This window comes from Polypterus senegalus, chromosome 8 (assembly GCF_016835505.1).
Source record: "Polypterus senegalus isolate Bchr_013 chromosome 8, ASM1683550v1, whole genome shotgun sequence".
In the NCBI taxonomy this organism is placed as follows: Eukaryota; Metazoa; Chordata; class Cladistia; order Polypteriformes; family Polypteridae; genus Polypterus; species Polypterus senegalus.
Genome location: NC_053161.1, coordinates 144,954,886 through 144,970,798, shown reverse-complemented (window position 1 = coordinate 144,970,798; position 15,913 = coordinate 144,954,886). Strand labels below are relative to the sequence as shown.

General features: G+C 36.9%; 1 protein-coding gene across 3 annotated transcripts in view; it reads right to left on the bottom strand.

Annotated features, from left to right (window-relative positions):
• Positions 1 to 1,895: 1,895 nt before the first annotated feature.
• The window catches only part of nap1l1 (nucleosome assembly protein 1-like 1), a 113,695-nt gene continuing 99,677 nt past the window's right edge, over positions 1,896 to 15,913 (bottom strand). For 2 of the 3 annotated variants that reach the window (XM_039761895.1, XM_039761896.1), the window contains exons 11-15: positions 15,414 to 15,433; positions 15,008 to 15,130; positions 14,846 to 14,878; positions 11,688 to 11,738; positions 1,900 to 2,758 (exon numbers count right to left, since the gene is read on the bottom strand). In XM_039761895.1, the coding sequence (XP_039617829.1) occupies positions 2,720 to 2,758; positions 11,688 to 11,738; positions 14,846 to 14,878; positions 15,008 to 15,130; positions 15,414 to 15,433 (266 nt within the window). In that variant the 3' untranslated portion in view covers positions 1,900 to 2,719. Of the gene's footprint in view, positions 2,759 to 3,576; positions 3,617 to 11,687; positions 11,739 to 14,845; positions 14,879 to 15,007; positions 15,131 to 15,413; positions 15,434 to 15,913 lie in introns of all 3 variants that reach the window. The other variant, XM_039761897.1, reaches the window with a different exon arrangement.

Genomic DNA, 15,913 nt, shown 5'->3' with positions numbered 1-15,913 from the left:
GGATCCAGTTTCCCATTTTAAAATCCCTCAGCTGGTCAGTGTCTCTCTGGGTTTTGTGTCCCCATCCTGAAGGCATAGGTCAAAAAAAAAGTAATTTCACTTGCCTGGTGGTTGTGGGTACCAATGACTGCAACTAAAATGCTCCTTTAAAATGTTCTAACAGCCCATCATCAGTCTGTCTCCGTTGATTTTTAGGTTTTAAATTACATACACATGCAAAATTATATAAACTAAGTTATATTGTTCAAAAAAGTACACAATACATCTGATTAATAAATTTAACTTCCAAGTTCACTTTCCCTCACTAGGTGGTCCACCAATTTCATTTAATGGCTATGAGGAAGAGAACCTGCCCCGGCAGTAGTCGTCTAATAGTATTACACTTCCAACCTCATTTTTTGAAATTAACTTGACATGGTTAAGGCTTACCAAAAGTTGTAATGATCAGTTGGGTCCAAGTTGACATGCCAGGTTTGTTGTCCCGTTGATTCTTTCACACTTGATTATTCTTTCCAACAGGTGGAATGGAACCAGATTAACACCCCCAGTGCATTCAGAGCAGTAGAGTCAAATTAAACTTTTACTCTAGGATGACAGAATTTCTGCTCTCCCAAGGAAGCATCACCAGATATGAAAGACTTACAAGTACAGGGTGGTCCAGATCTAATTGTGCAGATCCAGATCGTCTGGATGACTGATTTATGCGGGGACGATTCCAGATCGGCACAAAGACAATTCTTCATGTCGGCTGTTTGCACACTTCAGTGGTCCAGGATTTTTCGGGTGATTTTCTATGTAATAAACTAAAGTTAGAGCTTAAAGAAAATTGCATAATTAGATCTGGACCACCCTATAGGTATTAATTAGACCAATGAAAACATTTGCCTACAGAATACTTCTTTCCAAGAGGTGGTTAACCAATATTGGGAGCTTTAAACCATTCTGTAGGTGCATAAAAATCACCTCAGATTAAGATTTAAGTGTGTGTGGCATGTTGCATTTTTATGCCTGAATTGCACAGCTGTCTTTGGGATCTGCAGCAATTTTCTCTCCCTCTTCCCCTGCTAGATGAGCGCTACATAAAAATGTATTATTAACATCACCATGCCCTTACTCATTCAGAAGTTCTATAAAAAGAACATTACTTTATGCGCGTTCTTGTACATTTTGTGATGTGCCAGCACAGAATTTGGGAAAAACAACAAATATTTCCATAGCATTAAAAATATTCCAACTACTGCACTGCCACGGATATGCAAATTACACCTGCATCTGGCAAACAAATGCTGAAAAACCATACATATATGCACTAAGCAAACCTAGTATACTGAAGCTGCCACATTTGAAAAGGCTGATAAAAGAATGTTTGTGAAAAATTGTTTTGTTAGCCTAGATGACAAATTGAGCCTCTTTAAAACTGGTCAAGGTAAACTGCCAGTCCCTGTGGGATACAGCAAGGCAGCTAAGTCATGTAGTGACTAATGTCCTACTGCCTGAGGGGGTAATACAGAACTTCATGCTTCAATGGGGAAAAAAATGTGACCAAGATATCTGCAAACTGCCATTTTAAAAATCTCAGATGAATTTATCAGGGGGGTGGGGGGGGGTCAAATGCCACTGCAGGATTTTTGAAGTTCTTCATTGTGTATTTTGGATACTTAAGAGTTGTAAACTGCTGTACCTATACTTGACTGTCTGAGCCCATCACCTAAAGTCTTAATAGGAAGCAAAAACACACTGCATCTAATTTAAAAACATTAAGAAATTTGGATAAGTCACTCATTGAAAATGTCCCAATGTGACACATCATTACAAATCAAAGATATGTATAATGTTCATCCAGAAGTATATATAAAGAGGGGAGGGAAAAAAAAGCAAAATCACAACCCAAGTCTAGAAAACATGTGTTTTGTTTTGTTTTATTCACACCCAGGTGGTACAGAGTTACCGTCATGTGGCAAATAGGTTTGATATTTTCTCCCAAAATCATTTTTATTTTTAATCACTATTTCACATAAAAAACATGGCAAACAAGCAGACAGTGTACGAACAGAACCCATTTTCAGCTTCCAATCTGTCATATGCTGTGGCTGTGCACTTAGTCTCTTCCTCTATTGCACAGCAAGTCGCAGGCTTATTGTGAATTTTGTCAAGGTATTTCAAGTCACTGCAGCACTGCAATTCTAGAATAAAGTAATGAAGGCACAACTAGTGCAAGCACAGACTTATCAAATCCATTCAGACTACCGGGTAGAAGAGATCAACTTTGGTTGGTGTAATTTTGTTTTCTTTTTTTAGGAGATAAATACAGACAAATACTGGTCTCTTAAATTTGAAACTTTTCAAAAAAGTCTTTTCCATAGCTGCTGTCTAAGAGCAATACAACAAGAGACTTCACAAGGACCCAAACTATTTAGCTGTGAATAAACAGATTCATGCTTTATAAACAGGGATTTACTGCATCCTAACTATATTTTGTTTTTGGACAGGTAAGGGAATTTTTTTTTCCACTTTTTTTTTTTTTTTTAAACAGAAAATTCTATTAAAATACTATAATTACACTCCTTGGGCTTGGAACACGCCCTCCGAGAATCTGTAGCAAAAAGAATTTAACTTTTATTCTACCAAGAAAATACAAAACATAAGGCTGTTAAGTAACTAAGCTTTGTTTAATAAGATATTACAGTGCAGGTAATCCTCAAGGCCATGTTTGTAGTCCTCACTGCTGTTTGCATTCAGCTGGCGGGTTGGTGTCCTTCTGCAAATTAAAAAATAAAATAAGGAAAATCACTTAAGTCTAGTTGGTTGAAACATGCTGTGTGCAAATATTTGAGGTTTTTTTGGTACCTCTCAGAAATTCAAACTGAGCAAGCTAGGCATTGGCTAGATAAATTGTGCTAGCAAACATCTGCATGGATACCAAAATGGGGACTATCATGGAAGGTCCATTTTCAAATAGGTTTCACTTTTAAAATAAAGTACAATAACTAGGGTAATTCAGCTACTTAAGTGATCAAACTGTCAGGCAGAAAAATATGCAAGCTAAGTTGTCAATTTATCCCTCACTTCTCCTTCCAGGATGTCCAAGAAACACAAAAGGGGGACACCCACATCAAACAAAACAATCTTAAGGCAACTAAAACATAAAAACATCCATTAGGCTTTGTTTATGACTATGCAAAAAACATACCCAGCAGAGAGAAATGACTGAAGCAACATGTAGATTGTGTAACACAAAAGGCCTTAATTTGACGGTGGGGAAAGATACAAAGTTAATGATTTTAGAGCAAAATTTTGGGGGTGGGATTTAAATGCCCTTAAATGCTGCAAAACAAAATTCTGGACTGTTATATTCCCCATTAACATACATGGTTTCAACATACAGAAGATACACAAATACTGTTGGAAAGCATACTACAAATAAAAATGCCATACCGTACATATCTTTAGTGTTCAAACTGAATGAAGATGGGTGGGAAAGAAGAAAAGGAGTAGGAAACAGGAAGTGGCAAATAAGGAGACGGGGAAAGGCATATAGAAGCACAAAGTGGGTTAAGCTGAATTTGCAGGCCTTACCTAGTGGGATAGGGATTATTTCTAGAGACATCACTTAAACCTATTAAGGAAAAATTTAGAAAGGAACTGACAAAGTGATTGAGGAGTACATTTGAATATAAAAAGAATACACAAAAATTCATGTCTAAACTGAAAATGGCCTAAAATGTGTGTATATATTTGTAAATATAGAAATTCTACCAAAGCTGAAAGCATATAACCTTGCTTTGAGTCGTGAGAAAAGTGCTATAAAAATTGAAAAGAATTAAAAAATACGTATGCATAAACAGAATCCAGAGAATACAAGCTTTTCATGTCAGAAACACCACCCCTGTTTTAAAGGGCAGATTGAAACACTGCTTCTTTAACTGTAAAGCTTTGGGTCAGACAGTGTGGTCCAAATATAACAAACAATATCATCACGTCTACACAAAGGCTTAAAAAAAAAAATTGCTACTTTTAGGGTACATGAGGCTGGGTTACTCTGTTTAGGTGAAAGCTGCAAGCAAGTAGGGCTCCGAATGCCTTTAGGTTCCAGTTTTCTCACGATTAGGAAAACATGTATCACACATAATGTGAGGATGTTAAATAAACCTAATATTTACTTATGCAGCAGCAAATTTTTTTTTTTGCAATTATAAATGGGGGGAAAAAAAATACATCTACATACTTTTTATTTTTTTGTGACAACATTCCTTGTAACATGCAGTATTTACAAAACCTAAGACAATGAGCACCTTTTCCAATCACCCTTGATGATATAAGACCTTCTAATGCAAGGAATCTTAGAATTAAGATGCCATTTTTGATTCACTCCTTTTATTCCACCCACAAACCACATTAAGAAACTTACTTCCACCTCTATATCATTTGTGTTCACTCATTTCTCTTCTTTTCCAATGCCAAGAAACTTGTCCATGCTTTTTATCACATCCTACATTTTATTGAAACTCCCTACTGGCAGGTGTCGCTCCTATCACAGCTCCAGTTGATTCAAAACTCTGCTGTAAGAGTCCTTACACAAAAAGCAGCAACAGCAAACACATAACACCTATCCTGTTTCACCCTCACTGTCTGTCTTACAGGACTGAATATAAAATTATATTAATAACCTACAAAGCTTTAAATGGCCTTGCACCGGACTACATCGGTTACCTTCTCTATCACTATGCTCCCATTCACCCACTACGGTCCTCCGATTCTGGCAATCCTGTGTCCCACAATAACCTGCACTATATGGGTGACAGAATCTTGAGCTCTATAGCACCCAGACTTGGAGACCACCTGAAATTAATTAGATCAGTAGACTTGGGTTATTTATTTATTTTTTTTAAAAGGAACAAAATTAACTTCTCTGTTCAGGAAGGCTTTTAACTTAAACCAATATTCTGTCCCATCTTTCAGTTTAACTCTGTCCAGATGCTCAGGATAATGTGTGAGTGTGTATGTGCGTTGTACACAAACTGATATTTGTTCTGGCTTTTCTTTAAGTATTGAATTTAGTATTTTACTTTTGTTAATGGCCTTTTATTTCGTTTAATGTTTTGTATATACTATATTTCAGTGTTTTGATTACATCTTGCCTGAAGGGGCCCGAGCTGCCTCAAAGGCTTGCATATTAAGATCTTTGTAGTTAGCCAATAAAAGGTGTCATTTTGCTTAACTTCACATTAGTGTTCTGTGTAGAAAATATATTTGTATCTGATGTTACACCCTGCTGTTCCTTCCAAGACTCTGAAGCACCTTGAGCAAGGGAAAAGGTGCTACATAAATAAAATGCATTATTAAAAGTATACCTGTTTTAGCCAGTGAAGCTGTTAAAAGCCTTTTCTTACAGCTACTATAAAAAACAAATTTAAACAATTTTAAATTAGGATACTACACAAAAAAAAGGCATTGCAAACCTACACAATTTCATGGCCAAAAGTTTTGAGACTGACTAATTTTCATAAAGTTTGCTGCCTCAATTTTTATGATGGCAATTTTGCATATACTCCAGAAGGTTATGAGTGATCAGTCCCTCTTTGCCATGAAAATAAACGTAATCCCAAAAAAACTAATTTCCACTGCTGTTGTGAAGGCTTCAGGGCACCCAAGAAAGCCCACCAAGTGCCAGGACCTAAACCCGATTTAGCAGAGACATCGGGGTACCACCACTGCAGAGCTTGCTCAGGAATGGCAGCAGGCAGGTGTGAGTGCATCTGCACGCCCAGTGAGGCAAAGACTATGAGGATGGCCTGGTGTCAAGAAGGGTAGCAAAGAAGCTACTTCTCTCAAAGAAAATCAGGGACAGGCTGATATTCTACAAAAGGTACATGGATTGGACCGTGGAGGACTGGGGTAAAGTCATTTTCTCTGATGAATCCCCTGTTTGTTTGAGGCATCCAAAAAAAAAAAAAAATTGTCCGGAAAGGTGAGCGCTACCTTCAGTCCTATGGCATGCCAACAGTAAAACATCCTGAGACTCTTCATGTGTGGGGTTGCTTTTCAGCCAAGGAAGTGGGCTCACTCACAGTTTTGCCTAAGAACACAGACATGAATAAAGGGTACAAAAACACCCTCAGAGAGCAACTTCTCCCAAGGATGGTGATGAAAGATGCCTTTTCCGGCATGATTGAGCACCGTGACATAAGACAAAAAGGGATAAGTGACTCAGGGAACTAAATATCAAAATTTTGGTCCCATGACCAGGAAACTCCCCAGACTTTAATCCTATTGAGAACTTGCGGTTAATCCTCAAGAGGCGGATGGACAAAAAATTACAAATTCTGACAAACTCCAAGTATTGATTATACAAGAATGGGCTGCCATCAGTCAGGTTTTGGCCAAGAAGTTGATAGACAGCATGACAGGGCAAGTTGCAAAGGTTTTATATATATATATATATATATATATATATATATATATATATATATATATATATATATATATATATATATATATATACACACACACACACACACACACATACATACATCTCCTCGGTTCATAAACGTCCCGGTTCACGACCAAAAAGATCGCCAAACTTTTGCCTCAGTTCACAACCACACACTCGGTATACGAACAAGCCAGGTTCCCTTGCCTGCCTGCAAGCTGAGCTGAAAGAGAGAGAGAGAGAGAAAGAGCAAGCGAGCACATGCCTGCTAGGGAGGGGGAGGAGGAGATTGCTTCACGTGTTTGCTGAACAAGCCAGTTTCCCTTGCGTCCTCAGTTGAGAGAGAGAGCGAGAGCGAGCACGTGCCTGCTGGGAAGGGGGGAGGAGGAGATTGCTGCACGTGTTTGCCTGCCTATCTGTAGTGCAAGCGAAACCATCCCCCCTCCCCCCACAGGCAGCCTGAGAGAGAAAGAGAGCTGCCATGCTTTTTCATTTAAGCAAAGCCGCTCCTTGTTCATTGTTTTCAATAGGACGTGCACTCTCTTTGTGCTCTACAGTATTTTGTGTGCTTTTGCAGTTAACTATGGCTTCTAAGCAAGTGGAGAGTGGTCAGAAGAAAGTTTTGAAGAAAAACTGAAATCGAAGTAAAGAAAGAAATTACAAAAGGTGGAAAAACTGTTTACCAGTTTACTCATTTACCAATCGGAGAACCCTTGTGCTTTCAAGCAGCATAATGTAAACAAAGCCAGACTGCCAGTAATGTGGAGGGTCACAAGAACGTTCTTTATGGAATGGCTGCATGAGGCTTTCACTCCAACCAGCTAAACAGCTAAAAGCACCAGAAACCCAAGAAATCACAAGAGAGAAAACACCTGAAGGAAAACACTTCATGCCAGAACTCGTTTCATGCAAGGTTAGTTTTCTTGGTGGTTTTTGTATTACGGATTTTTCAAAAGTAATTTTTTTAGTTCATAATGCGATTTGTTGCAATGTTATTTTTCTCTTTTTTCAAATGTTCGCTTTTTTCCTTGTGCTTAAAACTCATGAAAGGTTTACAGATGGGAGTTTTTCATAGCGCGATTAGGTGCGATGTTAGATTTCTCTTTTTCAAATGTTCGCTTTTTTCCTTGTGCTTAAAACTCATTAAAAATTGTTTACATGGAGGACTTCATCGTGTGATTTGTTGCAATGTTACTTTTTGGTTGCTTGAGTTGGTTTTAAATGAAGTTCGGATTTGTGCAATGTTTTTTCTGCTGTGCTTAAAACTCATTTTAAAAACATTGTTTACAGCGATCAGGCTTTAGGTTTAATAGCGTGATCTCCTGCAATCTTACTTTTTTGTTTGTTTGTGAGTTGGTTTTTGCAAGCGCTTCGATTTTTTCTGCTGTGCTTAAAAGTCATTTTTAAAAAAATGCTGCGCGAGCACGTGCTACAGAGATTAGAGAGCTGGGCAGCTGAAAGGGAAGGGATTGGGGGGACGGATAGGTGTGTGTGTGTGTGTGTGTGTTCGTGCTACACAGAGAGAGAGCTCGTGAGCCAGCCTGCTCCTGTAGCTGAGGTAGGGAAGGGCTTTGGTGGTGTGTGTGCTACAGAGAGAGAGCGTGGCGAGCCAGCTCCTGTAGCTGATCAGGGAGCCTGGGTGTTGTGTCAGTGTTATTCAATGTTTTTACATTAGTTTACTATTACACTGTGGATTCTATGGTGTAATTAAACTATATTTGTGCTTAATCTTTACATACAGTTTGTACCGTCTGGAACAGATTAATTGTATTTACATACAATCCTATGGGGGAAACTGCTTCGGTTCACGACCAAAGTTCTGGAACGAATTATGGTCGTGAACCGAGGTTCCACTATATATATATATATATCTCTCTCTATCTCTATCTCTCTATATATATATCTATATCTATATCTCACTACAAATATTGACTCTTTGCATAAACATAATGTTGTCGTCAATAAATGCCTTTGAAACTTAAAAAATGCTTGTAATTATACGCGTTTTTAGATATTTTTGTCAGATGTTAGTTTACACTGAAGCAGCAAACTTTGTGAAAACCAATATGTGTCATTCTCAAAACTTTTGGCAACTACTGTATAACTTTCATTTTTATATGGAAACTGGTTGATACCCCCGTGGTTTGACATTCTACTTTGGAAAACTCCTCCGGCTGAAAGAATATAAGATCTATGGCCGCAGTGTCTTTTTGACCAGGGCGCAAAACAAGTTGCAAGTGGACGTAATAAGGCGGTAGTCCGGATGGAATCTGCTTTAGGGATTTGCGGTGCTACACAGTCGCCTGAAGAGGCTCCTTTAGAAGGGCTGTAATGTTGTCCTTGTGCAGTAAAATTAAACTCATCATTATCGGACAAGTCGTCGTGTCATTGTTGGTGAGTAACCATAATTTTTCTACTTACAGTACTTAGTACAAATACGTACATTTAGTGTCACTGTGTAGTACAAATACGTACATTTAGTGTCACTGTACACACATATACTGTATACAATTTCTTGCATTGTACGTATTTATTGCTGATGCCCTGTCTATTGTAATGTCTGTAACATGTGATATCGGAGACGCTCAATATCTTTAAAATAATTAGGTTTTACTGTATATAAACAGTGTGTTTACATACATAATTTCAATGAATCTTACCCAATATCTAAGAGAATACGAAGGGTTTATGCTGTATAACTGTGCCGGGAATATTTATAAAGAGTGTGGGAGAGTTTATAAGGGCTTAAAATATATAAAAATAACCACACAAACATATGGTTTCTACTTCGCCGATTTTCACCTATCGCGGGGGGTTCTGGAACGCAACACCAGTGATCGAGGAGGGATTACTGTAATCTCTCACCATAACTGGCACAGCACCATTTGCTACATTTTGACAGCTACTTGATCTAGCTCTAACCTCATAATAGACACTCATATCTACTGATCTTCAGTCTAAATACAAATTTTTTCTGACTTTAAAATTTACAGAAAAGTTCTGAAAAACAGACACAAGAAAACCTATATAAAATAAACTAATGATCCGATGGTGTTAGTTTTAAAAGCAGGAAAAAAAAAAAAAAAAAGTTTCAGCCCTCTGTATACAAGGTGTACCAAAATTAGTAGAGTCTGTTATGCATTACTTATCTCTTGGAAAAATCTTACTGGCTAGTTTCACAAAACCCCAGTTAAGTACTCCATTTTTCTCCTTTTAAAAGACTTTGCTAAATAGACGCACAATGACATTGTGGATAGTGTTGCTGATTCACAGGCTTGGCATATCTGGCTCAAAGTCCAAATCCAGACATTGTCCGAATAGGTTTTTCATATCTATCCTGGGGTTTTCTCCCATTTGGATATGTTAAATGGTAATTCCAAACTGGCCACAGTGGGCCACACAATGGATTGGTACCATGCCCATGGCTGTTTCCAGACTTGAACCATGTGCTGATGGGACAGACATTGGGCCCCCTGTGACCTTTAGCTAGATTAAGCATATTTGGAAATGCATGGGTATATTACATTAGCAGGGACTAGGACTGTAAATAGTAAGACCCATTAATTTAAAAAAAAAAAAAAAAAAAAATAGATGCCACTGCTAAGTTTAGTAATTGCTTGGTGTTGAACCATAATACTCTCATTACAAACGTTTATACCAGTGGACCTAATAAAAACCAATTTGTACTATATAGTGAAATTCAACAGAACTGGAAATGAGTAACCAACTCATGCAGGAAAGTTCTCCACAAACTTGTGAATGGTTCAAAAATCCTTTTCCCCTTTTTTGCTTATTTATCTTTTCAGTGTATATCATATATACTGGCTGGCATATCCATTTATCAACTAAACAAATTTTACAAATATTTAAAACTGGACAAAATTCCAACTGTAAAAAAAAATATCAAAACTTAGTTTTGAAGTGTTAAATTCACGGAATAAAATTTGTACCTCAAAATATTAATTCTCACAATAACGGACAAAAACTGTAACCAAAGTATTAAACACCCTTAATTAAAATAAGATGTTGTTACATGACAAACAAACATCGGAATTTTTAAGACTCCAAAATCCATTCTAAAATCAACTAAATGATTAACAAAATACATAAGCCAAATCAATTGCCTAGTCAACTTCAACCTTTTACTCCAAGAAATTATGCATCCTGTTAATGAGCATAATATACAGTGGTGGAGGGCACTAACGAATTGCATTCAGATGTGGAAAGTAAAATTTACAGCATTTTTTTTTTAATGTCTGGGTAAAGCAGCAAGTTGACGAATATTTTATTAATTTCAGGTGTGAACTTGTTTTTTTATCTAAACTGAATAAAAAGGCGACCAGATTACCAAACTGAACTAGTTTTTTTCCTCACCAATAATCACCACTAGCATGACTTCTAGACTGCTCAACATTAGTTAAACCTTATATTGATAGCAAGACAAAACACAATCAATTCAAGGTTTGTTTTTTTTTTTAAATTCTATTTCACATTCAGCCTCTTAAGAGATATTAAAACGTAACTTAGCCAGACTTTTGAATTTTATTTAACAGAGTTGGATCCTGTATGCTAGATCAGAAGTGGTGATGACTCAAGGTGCTTTTTCATACGAAACACTAATTACACTAACCCAGTCTCTTCAGAAGCATTTTGATCAGGAGATTACAACAGCCAAAAACTACACTACTGTTCACTTGCTGGGAATGTTTTACTAATACGTTTAGCATGAAAAAACTGCACCACCTATAGTTGACATTTATTTATTTAATATTATATATATATATATATATATTATATATTATATATTATATATATATACACACACACCGCTAGGAGCACAGTTCTCATTCTCCCTATGAAACACGACCATGTGTTGCCTCTATAAGAAACTGCTGCATCTTATGTGATTTAACAAGCCTGTTTACAGAGGCTGCTAAAATGAAGGTAATCTCCCAAAAATGCAGCTGAGAATTATTCTTCTGCAAGACAAATATTTTTGTTACCTTATTTTTCTGCCTAAAACTCCTGTCCCCATTAAAGCATCCTCAATGACAAAATGTCACATTAGAAATAGCATTACAAAGTGCACAGATAGTGAATCATGTTTGCTAAAGCCTCTGGAGAAAAGCATGAACACAGAAGTATTAAATGACATGCTTTAAACAGTATGTGTTCTGTATGTTGAATGCTTATATAGATAGATTCAACCACATTTATTCTGTTATTTGACTTGCTGTGAACCATATACTGTTCTCACCTTGGGATCATAATCAGGATCATTTTCTTCATCTGCTTCCTCCTCTCCCTCCTATAAGAAAAATATATGAATTACTTCCATTACTTCTCTGCTCTCTATATTTAAATAAGTGCATTTGTTTTATGTTTAAACACACTGATAGTAACAAAAAGGCATCCAAGACCAAAACATATGTACATATCTATAGTCTACCTAGGCACCATATCGTCATATCGTAGATACATCACTGCCCCCTCAAAAATAAAACTAAAAAAGACGACAAATTAGGCTAAACAAACCCTCTCTAAATCCCTTAAAAACTAGACTAAAAGCTCAATTTTTTTCAGATGTGCTTCACCCTTAAAAATAAAAACAAAATCAGGGGTGTGGAAATCAAATTTGTTTCTACTTGTCCACGGACAAGTAAACTTAGAAAATCCACTTGTCCGCCAGTTAAATTCACTTGCCCATAAACAAATAACAATAGTGAAAAAATTTATTTTTTCTGATCTCTTTTATTGATACCAAAACTGCCTTCCATTTTAAAACTGAAAAAAGTTCTTTCATGAAGTAGTATTTTGCCACCTTTCTCTAGAACATAAAATAAGAGAATCTTTTATATAAATTCCTTCATTATAGCTACACTAGTTCTTTTTTCATATATTAGTTACATAACAGAACACTGTCCTGATTAATTTTCTGCCATTTCTTCAGCTTTTGTCTTGCAATATCTTCTCCCCCAAGAATCGTTACTCTCTCAGACAGCATGTGCTGAATGCTTTTCATTTCTGCCTGAGCTGAACTGCATGGTTCCTGGACTGATGGTCCTGCAGAAGTGGATGCCGATGGTTCAGGTTTTTTTTTTATCAGTGATGTGCCTGTTGCCAGATGACAGCCAGAATTCCATAGCTGGTCGTGGGTCAAACTCTTCTAAAGAAGCAGTATTGAACAGCCTAGCATAACGCTCAATCTCCAAGCGTTCAGCTTTAGAAAACGCTTTTTCAATTGAACCTACTTTTAGACTCATGTCTCTACTTGATGTACTAAACCCCCAGTTCCTATCCTTCCTTTCTGCACATAATCAATCACCACACGATAAACGTATTTGTGAAATTAAAACTAGTTATAAGCTTAGACTTCTGAATGGATGGCATAATTAAACACGTATAACAAAATTTTTTTTTTAAAGTTCTGAAAACTGAGGTCTAGGTTTATAACTAGTTTTAATTTCACAAAGACGTTTGCCGTGTGGTGATTGGTTTTACGGAGAAAGACAAAGGATAGGAACTGGGGGATTAGTACGCAAGAGACACAGCAAACATGCAATAAAGAAAGCCTGCTCAGAAAAACATCCATTGAATTCTGCGTTCTTGTCTCCGACCTCCAGATCACGAACCCAACATTTACACAATATTTCAGTTAAACCTGTGTGATACCCATTCAAATATCCAGTTTTTTGGAGCCTCGTCACACCTGCCATAAACTTCTCTACACTGAACGTAGACCTGAGGACCCCTTAATGCAAGGGAGCAGCACTACAGCCACGCCACCGTGCCCCCCGCCACCCATGTCTAATACATGCTTTAATGCATTTCATCGTGAAAAAGATATCAAGTATTTTATCTTAGGATTCTGAATGTTCATTGAGCAGGAATACCATGAAGTCAATGTGCGGCGATTGCTGCCGGCACTTCCTCAGTGCAATAGAAAGTCAAAGTCAATTTAAGAAGCGCACAGAGATTAACAGCTGGGTCGAGGAACACTTAATATAAAGCATTTAATGTGCTACATTAATTTATGACAGGATTTGAGAAAGTCTAGTAAATGAAACATTTTATCAGTAGAATGTCACAAACTAAATTTCATCTTATAAATGAAACTACGAGAATAAAGTGGAAATGTCGACTTCAATCTCGGCATTTACATTTTTTTTGTCTTCACTGTGTCCGTATTTTTTTCACCATGGCCTTAATACACTCCCGTAGGTTTTTCAGGGCCTGTTGTGCCAGTTTTAATCAAGTAATGATCCATTTCTCATCCGCGATGCTACTTGTTTCAGTTTCAGCAACACACATATAGCGAGAACAATGTGCTTACCGCAGTGCATTATGGATTACGCAGGTAATTCCTAATGACGTATTCGAATTTTCCGCAAGATGGTACATTTCCAAAGAATATTACCGATGTGCTCGGGGAAAAAAATAATGGCGTCTAAGTGAAGATTTTTCTTGATATTTCATAACATTTGGAAACCGCTAGAATGTTTTCTTTATTTTTAACAGACAGCGCGAAACCAACTTGTTTTATATGAATAATTCTCTAATCAAAAACGATCTATAGACAGCTCATCAAAACTGATGTCGCGCAATAAATTTCTTAACTCCTCAATATATCACAACCTACGCGAAATCGCAAATTTCAGGAAAGATTAACTGCCTAACAAGCTTTATGTGGAGAAAATAATTGCATTGTAGGTGAAATGACCGCATGTTTATGTAGGAAAAATGAATTTTATCAATAATATATAAAAGTTAACGATTATAATGAAAAATCAAATTACATCGTAATGTCGGCATGAAAAAAATGACAGCATCTCCAAGAGTGTAAATAGTAGGGTAAAATGCTTATGTAAGACCACAAGAGTGATTCCTCTTTGAAAAATCAGCAGTCGTTTTGTAAACAATATTGAATACCAATATGAGACATGAACATGCCTAAGTAGACTGTTTCCGCATGAAGTACGTACCAAATGTTTAAAATTTGAAAGTAGTGGTAAAAATGTGCCATGCACAGCATATATAATTTTTTTCTCCAGAAAATTGCACTTGTCCACGGACAACTGAAACCAGAAAAACATGCTTGTCCGACGGTCAGTTTACCCGTGTCGGACGAGTCGGGCGTTGGATTTCGGCACCCCTGCTGATAACATTAAGGGTTATTCATCTAATCGAGTTTAGTATAATTAACAAAAAAGTTCTCCTAATTTGGTATGGCAATCACCAACACTAATTTATATAGTATTCAGGGGTGGGGGGTTTTGGAGTAACCACTCAACTTGTAATTTACTTTGTATTTAACATGCAAAACACACACAACCAACAAATTTCAAGTAATGAAGGTAAATAGTGAGGTGGAGCTGCATATCTTGCAAATTTTACCACTATGTTACTGATACATACCTCATCATCTGCTTCTTCCCCTTCTTCGTCATACTGTAGGAGACAATTAAAAAATGCCACATTACCTATGTATGCATTTAAACAGTGGAATATGCAAATGTTTCAATCGAAATTTTGCAAAATTCTTCCAGTTATTCAAAATGGTGAAAAAAGTTCACTCACGTCATCATCATCATCTTCTATGGCTTCTCCTGTAAAATACAATACTGCATGTGGCACAATGCGTTCACGGAGGAAATGGCCTATTTCAAAGTCTGCAGCCAAAAGTTCCTCAGAATCTTCATCCTACAATCAGTGTAAAATATTCAATTTAAATATTTATACATATGCAAGAAAAATAGCAAATCTCTAACAATGCAGCAATTAAAATTGCCATGACAGGACAGAAAATTACCAAACTCTAAACAAGTTTAGGTTAAATTCACACAAACAAGTAGTAGTTGCTCAAAATCAAAGAAAAAGGGGCAGGGCTAATGAAACAGTGAGCTACCCCATGTAAAATTTAAAAGACTAAACTACAATGGAATATATGCATGCTAACTTAATATGAAGTAAAAACGACACTTACCAGAACACCACTTTCAGGAACTGAAATGACAAAAAAAAAAAAAAAAAAAAAGATAAAAGTCTGATTTTTAAAAAAATATTTAGTACTATGTCTGTTACTTTATACTTTCAATATAAACAGTCCTAGTGTTTTTCTTCAGCATTTTTGGAATTAAAAATTAAATTTAAATTTTCAGATATTTTTTTAATAAAGTCAGATTTCTGTACTTAAGTATCCATCAATACATCCATTATTCAACCCCCTATATCCTAACTACAGTATCACGGGAGGGTCTGCTGGAGCCAACACAGGGCGCAAGGCAGGAAACAAACCCCAGGCAGGGTGCCAGCCCACCACAGGGCACTGACACACACACACAGGACAATTTAGAATCGCCAAAGCACCTAACCTGCATGTCTTTGGACTGTGAGTGGAAACCGGCGCACCCGGAGGAAACCCACGCAGACACAGGGAGAACATGCAAACTCCACGCAGGAAGAACTCTGAAAGCGAACGCGGTT